Consider the following 8,200-nt stretch of genomic DNA (forward strand, 5'->3'; position numbering starts at 1 on the left):
TAATGGGTATGGCACATGATGGATATAGTGATTTATGGGAGTCAGAGGCTCTCTCACCTTTACATGGGGCCCGTGGGTTGAACTCGAGAGTCATCTAGTGTACACAGCAAGGGCTTTACCCTCTGAGCTATCTCCCTAGCCCTGGCAAATGAATTTTAAAATGAGTTATTATAAATCCATGCTTTTAAATCCCGCACTCCCCAAAAATGCCACTGCTTTGTAACTGACATGCCGTATGTCTCCCAAATATCCACTTGGGGCCTTCAGGAGATGGTCTTTTGATGTCACTAGGTGTAGGCCCGTCACAGAGCTGCCACCAGCCTCAAACCCTGGAACTTTTTTGGCATTGGATCTTAAGAACCCAGGAAGTGGGCAGTTCTCAGGAACTACTCAAATAAGTGTGGTGCCAAATTGCTCGAACCTTCTGAAACATAAGGACTTCTGGCCCATAAGGACTCGGGTGTGCTCTTTCTCTAGTGCCAACTCACTGAGGAGCGAGAGGGTCTGAAGAGCTTCCAGTCGGCCCATTTGCTTCTCAGGCTGGCACTTCTGAGATTCTCTGCAGTGTCTGACTTGCTCAGAACATGAAGTATTGAATAAAATACAGATGTCTTGATCTGAGTAGTGGGTTGGGTTTCGTTTGTTTTTCTTCTTCCTCCTCTCCCCCTCTCCCTCTCAGCATCTGTGTGGTTAATTAATCCATGCTTCCCACAGATTTTTCTCTAATTTCATTACCTTTTGTTTTCTTTTTTTTTTTTCTTTTTTTTTCTTTTTGGTTCTTTTTTTTCGGAGCTGGGGACCGAACCCAGGGCCTTGCGCTTCCTAGGCAAGCGCTTTACCACTGAGCTAAATCCCCAGCCCCACCTTTTGTTTTCTAAATGTCTGTTGTATGCAAGGCATTAAAGTATGTCAGTGAGCAAAGTGAGCCAAAGTCTGCCTGCACTCTCCTCCATCTCCTCAGTGGGCTTGAGATCAATAAAACATGGAGGGATATCTTAGTGGCTAAGAGCCCCTCCTGTAAAAGCATGGGAATATGAGTTCAGATCCCAGTACCTCTGTAAAAAAGCTGACCGTGGTGCTGTTCACACCTGTAATGCTAGTGCTGAAGGATTGGAACCAGGAGGACCTTTGGGTCAGTGGCTGCCTACCCAGCCAGAAAATGAAAGCCCCAGATTCAGTGAGAGACACTGCCTCAGAAGAACACAGCTGAGGGTAGTGGTGGAGGAGGGTACTTCATCCCTCTTCAGGCTTATGTACATGCATGCACACACAGCTGTGCATATACCAAACACATACACACATACAAAATTTTAAGAGAAGGAAATTTGAAAGAACAATTTGATGGTTATAAAAGACAGTCGTCTTTGAACTCTTGTCCCACTCAAAAACATGTGTGCCTCACAAAGTGTCACAGGCGAATGTTGTGACCGAGTGAGCACCTTCACATTTCCTTAGCTTGAGAGCGCTTCCCTGCAGGTGCTTACTTGAGAAGAGTGTAAGTCAGACTCATGGGGCGCTCTTAGGGTCCTAAGAAGCAGCTGGTAACACAGTGCCAGCTCTTTGCATCTTGTGCGGATAGACCAGGGTAATAAGAGGAAAGACAGTGACTTTGTGAGGCCTCTCCAGAATGTTTTAAAGCTCTTCTCCTGGAGATAGAAGATTTTAAAGCGAAAGTCTGAAGACCAGCGCCTCTTTTCAAGATGCTTTTAGCAGAGGGCCGGAGACAAAGCTCAGTGACTAAGAGCGTGCTCGGTGCTCTTGCAGAGGCCTCGGGTTGAGATTCCAGCGTCGGTCCAGAGGCTCACAACCGTGCCTGCAGCAGCACTTGCATACACTGCCCCCACTCAAATAGTAACTAAAACAAACCAAACACCCCCCCCCCCAGCACTCTAAGCAAATCTGCTTTTCTTGATTGTGAGTAGCAAGTAAGTAAGCGCTTTTGAAGTTAAACTTTTAATTTTTAAAAAATGTAACTTGATTTCCAAGATAATATCTAATAAGCCACTCCCCCTCTCCCCCCTGCATAGCCCTGGTTGTCCTGGAACTCACCATGTAGATCATGCTGGCCTTGAACTCAGAGACCTACCTGCCTCAGCCTTGTAAGTGCTGGAATCAAAGGTGTGCACCATCATCTCCAGCAAGAAACAACTTATAATTGCATTTATGTAAACTACATGAAGGGTCAGTCAGTACATTATTTAAGTCGCCTGTGGAACAGGAATTACATAGCCTGTTCTCTCTTAGTCTGCTAATTATGCAAGTCATAATTGAAACATATTCTGGAATATCACCTTTAATGTTCATTGGAATGGCATAGTGTTCTTGTATTAGGTACAATAATACAAGTCATAAGAATGTACTTATTTTCCTCCAAAACATGTGTGAAAAAATTATCCTGTGTTAAAAATTAAGGTGTTGTTTGAGGCAGCACTGTTGTTTTGTGTTAAAGTATTCTTTGCCTTTTGAAACTTTGTTCTGAAGACCACTGTAAAGGGCTATGCTAGCCACTTAGAAGATCCACGGTCCACTGGCAGTGGGGGCACACACCTTTAATTCCAGCACTCTGGAGGCAAAGGCTGGTGGATCTTTGAGTTCATGGCCAGCCTGACCTACAGAGCAAGTCCCAGGACAGCCAGAGCTACACACAGAGAGACTCTGTCTTGAAAAAACAAACAAGTCATGATCCTGGTGTGGGTCAGTGACATGGCTTACTGGGTACAGTGCTTGTTCAAGCCTGAGAGCCCGAGTTCAGTCCCCAGAATGCATGGGAAACCTGAGGGACAAAAGTAAATCCAGAGTTTTCCTCTGATCTCCATACAGATGACACAGCACATGTATACACACAATAATAATTTTCTAAAAGTTTATGGTCCATGAAATCCCAGGGAGCATAAGTATTTATTAAAATTGATCTGAGACTATGAAAAGCTGTTTGTAATTCTAGGAACTTTTGGAGGTATTTCTGACATTTAATGCAGTCAGTGATCTTCCAGCATGGAAGTCTTTCTGAGGTGTGGGTATTTAAATTTAACCTTTCATTCCCGATGACTGTATTTTAAATTCTAGTGGCTCCTATAATGGGCACTCTAGGTGTTGAACATTTCTAGCATCATAGGAAATTCTGTTAGACGTTGCTGCTCTAGACACTTGATGAATTTGACTGTTAACTTCTCTTTCTAGGAAGCGAGACACCATGCAGAATATTGTACAGATTTTGGAGTCGGTGCAGTTGAAATGGGAACTGTTTCAGAGCTGGACAGACTTTTCAAGGCTCCATCTTTCTAACAAATTGGCCATTTTTGGAATTGGCTATAACACCCGCTGGAAAGAGGATATCCGTTACCATTATGCTGAGATCAGCTCACAGGTGCCCCTTGGCAAGCGTCTTCGGGAGTACTTCAACTCTGAGAAGCCTGAGGGACGGATCATTATGACCCGGGTGCAAAAAATGAACTGGAAAAATGTTTACTACAAATTTTTAGAGATCACCATCAGTGAAGCGAGGTGCCTAGAGCTGCACATGGAGATTGACTGGATACCCATCGCCCACTCCAAGCCGACCGGGGGCAACGTTGTTCAGTATTTACTGCCAGGAGGGATTCCTAAAAGCCCAGGCCTTTATGCCATTGGCTATGAAGAATGTATCGAGAGGCCGCTCTCACCAGATGTGGACCCAGGGAAGGAGGGCCGTGCTGACCTGGAAACCCTCTCCGCACAAGCCTCGTTACAGGTGGAAGTGGAGCCCGCCCGGATCGTCTACTGCTACCTCGGCATTGCTGAAGTCAGGACTCTGCAGCAGTGCTTGTTCTTACACTTCCAAGCAAATACCAAAACCTTCAGTAAGGATTGGGCTGGCATTAATGGGTTTTTGTCTCAGAACTGTATTGTGGATCCTGGAGTTTCCCCTAAATCCATCTATATCAAATTTGTAGAAGTAGAGAGGGATTTTCTTTCTGCCGGCTCATTAGTCGAGTGTCTGGAAAAAGCCATTGGTTACCCCTTAAAATTTAACAACTGAGTGTCATCCTTCATAAGGATTTGGGCTTGTGCATTCTTGTCCCTTCTTCCCCTTACCCAGACTACCCCACACACATCCAGATGCTGCCGTTGGACTCTTCCTGGGAGCTCTTTCCACGATGAGACCAGTACAACCTCTAAGAAATCATAGTAGCCTCTGGGCAGAAAAAGCAGACCTCACCTGAAATGCTCATTTTGAGCAAGCAGGTCTTGCATGGTGGGTCAGTTCTTTTTTACAAAAAGAAAACATCGATTTTTGAAAGCGCTTTTAGAGCCTTGGTGTAAACAAATGTAGGTACATTCCATATTGGACAAAACTTATACTTTGAGTTTCATATGAAATTGAAAATTGTATTTTTTTCACTATGTTTCATTTTTACACATCTCTATAAGTATTATTTACAACCTTGAATAAATAAGCAATAGATAATGGCAAGTAAATGGAGTCACAGTGAATAAAACTGTTTTTTGAAGATTCCCTTTAGCTACTATTGTATATAATTTAGAGTTCATTTTTTCACCAACCAAGTGTTTTACTATTTCCAATCAGTGTTGCCTGCAAAGACTTTTGTTTATGTGATGTACCAACTTTTATGGTTGTGTTGCCATTTAAACTTAAAAAAAAAAAAATTAAAGGAATTCCTAACTTCGTGGGTGTGCTAGTTGAGCCTTTTGTAACGGAGTGTGGCTGCACTGTTTGTGGGTAATGTCTGGCTTTGCTGTAAGAATGAACTGTATGTGGCCAGTGCTGGGTGCTCGTCCAGATGTACACGGCCCTGTACTGGAAAGGAAAGGAAGGACCAGAACCCCCTCCCCAGCCCCACAAATGCACTGGTTTCTCTGTGTATCAACAATGAAGATAGTAATTTCTTGTCAGCTCCAGAGGTCACTAGAAGTCACATTGTATCTAGAAAAATGCCGTGCTGTGCTTCTGACTGCAGCAGTATACATTTGTATGCACTTGAATTTCTCATCCTTTTCACTTACTAACTGGGGTAAGTCTCCTAAGTAGTGGAAGGACAAACTTGATACCATCTTGCTGTGTCTAAAGAAAGGAAAATGAGGATCCAATAGAAATACAACACTAATGCCTTTGAAGAGTGGTCCTTGACAGAAGAAATCGGAAGGTGCAGCCCATTAGGCAATGACTCATGCATAGTCCTTTTTTGAGACTCCAGTGGGTCACAGGTGCCACTCCACTTGGAGGTTAGAACCCTTGGCTGAGAATAGTCCCAGGTAGTCAAGGATCACAGAAACTTGGGTTACTTACCTTCAGAGGTTCCTCAACAACACTCACGTGTTCTTCTTTAAATGGGCAGCAGGTCCAGATGAGAACTATAAGTTCTGATTTTCCGTACTGTTGAAAATCACAAGCCAGGAGGTAGTGGTTGTCTTTTAGTCCCAGCTTTTGAGAGACAGAGGCTGGCAGATCTCTTTGAGTTTGAGGATAGACTGGTCTACAGTTCCAGGACAGGCAGGGATACAGAGAGACCTTGTCTCAAAAAAAACTAAAAATAAAATTGCATGTTCCAAAAAAATCCTTTCCCACAACCCTCAAAATGTATGGCGAATCAGTGAATCCCCTCCCCCTCCTCATTTTGATACCATTTGGATAACTGATGCTTATATGTTTTTTAGTCATTTTAACCACTGGGATGGCCTATTTGAATCTGGGCATAAGGAGTTCCCCTTTTTTCTAACATAAGCTGCTAGAAGTAGGTGCCACTTCAGAGAGTGTAAATACCCTGGGACTGTTGGCGCAGTGCCTGATCTCTGTGTGCAGCATTTGTATGTAGGGGCCGTAGGAGATTCTTGTGGGTTTACACTTTGGCTCTCAGGCAAGGGTGCACTGATGGTCGTACAGCAGTAATCATAGTCACCAGTGCTGAACTGGTGGAACAAACATAACCAGGAACACCCATGGCCCCTCCAGTGTGACCACTGACTAATTGAGAACTATCGATAATAGTTACAGAACTCACCTCTATCCCTCTCCTTGGCTGGTAGTTACTAGATGGGGCAGGGCAGTTTAGGAATAGTTGGTGAGGACTTTCTATCCCTGCTTAACTGGGACCGTGGCATTGTTAGACTCCTGTGACCAAGTTGGAGGACAAAGATAAGATCGAGCCTGATTTCCTGAGTTTCTGTGTGGCTTGAAATGGGTTGAAGGTCAGAGAAGAGGACAAAAAACAGCTTTGGAAAATGGACTCGTGAGGACAGTGGCTTGCTGATAGGAGTATCCTATCCGACCAGAGATGTCTAGAAAGGAAGACAACAGGCTGTCAGGTAACTGAGCATTGCTACAAACAAGGGGACTAATCAAGGCCCTAAGTAAGCCTTTTATCTGGTCCAGGAGGGATAGAGGCCTTTTATATGTGTATGAGTATTTTGCCTCCATGTATGTGTATGTACCTACCACATGTGTGTTTGGAGGTCAGAAGCATCTGATTCCCTGGTGTTGGAGTTATGGATGGTTGTAAACCACCACGTGGACACTGTGGCTTGTACCTTTGTCCCTTGCAAGAGCAACAGCTACTCTTAACTGATGAGACATCTTTCCAGACCAAATTATAAATTCTTCGTAAGATGTTGGGTGAGAAAGCCTATGGGGTTTGATTGCATCTGCTCACGCTGCAGCTCAAAATCGACAGTCAACTCCAGTTCCAGGGGATCTGGTACCCTCTTCTGGCCTCTACAGGCACTGCACGCATGTGGTGCAGACATTTTTTAAAAAATATTTTTAGTATTCTCAAATCTAGAAAAATCAGATAGGCAAGGAAAACCAAGACAGCCCATCCCCCTTTTGACAGTCCAAAGTTTGAAAGTCTCTGCCTCTCGGCTGGCTTGCCAAGAGGCAGATTCCATAGATGTCAGAAGCAGTCCAGTGTTTGTATAGGCATTTCGTAGAGCCACTGCATGACTGGTATTTGAAGAGGAGCCAGGCTGGCTGCACTAGGAAGAAGCCGCAGGGGCTCTACAGGTAGGAAAAGCCATGGCACGATGCTGGAGCTGATGGGGTGTGTACAGATGGGAAGGCCCGGCTGGCTGCCTCTACTACCTGACAGTTCTGCTTCCTCCGAGCAGGCTCCGCCAGACATCCGTGGCTAGCCTTCTACCCTGCGCAGCGAAGCAGCCCTGCCCGAGTACTTGAGCATGTTTTTATTTATTAGCTGTTAGGCTAGAACCGGTGCGTTCCCTATTAAAGCAGCATTGGCCATTAGGGGGCGCAGAGGTGCCCCACCATTGAATAACTCGGGAGGGGCGTGGGGTTGATTAAATTCACGGCGGAAAGATCTAGACCTGGGAATTAAAGGATCAGAGCTGGCCTAAGCCGTTCACTACAAGGATGGGTGACTGCGAAGGCACCAGTGGCTGTACAGAAGGAAAGGAAATTTATATCCCGTCCTCCTGCAGCTGCTCCCTGCTCCCTGCTCAGCATTAAGCCTGTGAACGGTTCACGGATGAGGAGCGGAGGACCGTTGCCTCAGTTTCCTGCTCATCTACCTTGTATCAAGTCTTCCGTGGTGTTCGCAGCAGTGAGGCAAAGGTCCGAGACTCCCCCTTGGGCCTCGGGTTCTGGAATTCTGGAGAGCCGGCCCTTTTCTCTCCTTAGGAGAAGAAAGGCCTGTGGCGTCGGGGCCAGATGTCTTCTTCCCCTGAAGCCTTGGGCCTGAGCCGGGCGGAGTCTGGGATAGTGTTTGAATCCACTTCTCAGAGGCTGCGGCTGACCCACCGTGAACCCACACCACACAACCGGGACTCCCCTCTTCCTTCGAGAAAGCCGCCCTGCTTTGACTCTACATGCGGCATGCCAAGCTTGGAGCGGGCCATTCTGGCCGCAGAAACAGGGCTTTTATTGTCGGGTGAGGGTGGCTTCTTAGATTTAGGTTAGTCCCCCATTCCTCCCTTTTCACCCCCAATGAACGACACCTGTGCGGGAGGTATGACTCGGGATAGTGGTTCCTTCTTACTCCCAGGGCTGGTTCACGAAGGACCAGGACTTCTCCGACCCCAATCTGAAGAGTAACCGGGTAGAGGCCGCCGGATCCGGCTGTTCGAGCCCGGGGAGAGCTCTCCTCCCTCCCCCTGCTGCGGGTCACTAGCGCGCCGCGCCCGGCAGGACGGTGACCTCTCCACCCCTTTGAATGCCCCGCCCCCTGTCCAGTCGGTCTCCACCCCACCT

At 46.3% G+C, this 8,200-nt stretch overlaps 1 protein-coding gene and 1 long non-coding RNA gene across 3 annotated transcripts in view; one reads left to right on the forward strand and one right to left on the reverse strand.

The window, feature by feature from the left end:
* Positions 1 to 3,187, reverse strand: part of LOC102549473 (uncharacterized) — a 23,612-nt gene extending 20,425 nt beyond the window's left edge. Inside the window, exon 1 of the long non-coding RNA XR_593824.3 lies at positions 58 to 3,187. This is a non-coding gene — a long non-coding RNA (uncharacterized LOC102549473). The remainder of the gene's footprint in view (positions 1 to 57) is intronic.
* Positions 1 to 4,668, forward strand: part of Msantd2 (Myb/SANT DNA binding domain containing 2) — a 33,838-nt gene extending 29,170 nt beyond the window's left edge. Inside the window, exon 4 of one of the 2 annotated variants that reach the window (XM_056984514.2) lies at positions 3,181 to 4,667. In XM_056984514.2, coding sequence (XP_056840494.1) covers positions 3,181 to 4,018 — 838 coding nt within the window. In that variant the 3' untranslated portion in view covers positions 4,019 to 4,667. Of the gene's footprint in view, positions 1 to 3,180 lie in introns of both variants that reach the window. The other variant, NM_001427012.1, reaches the window with a different exon arrangement.
* Positions 4,669 to 8,200: the final 3,532 nt, after the last annotated feature.

The sequence above is a fragment of the Rattus norvegicus genome, chromosome 8 (assembly GCF_036323735.1).
Source record: "Rattus norvegicus strain BN/NHsdMcwi chromosome 8, GRCr8, whole genome shotgun sequence".
NCBI classification, from domain to species: Eukaryota; Metazoa; Chordata; class Mammalia; order Rodentia; family Muridae; genus Rattus; species Rattus norvegicus.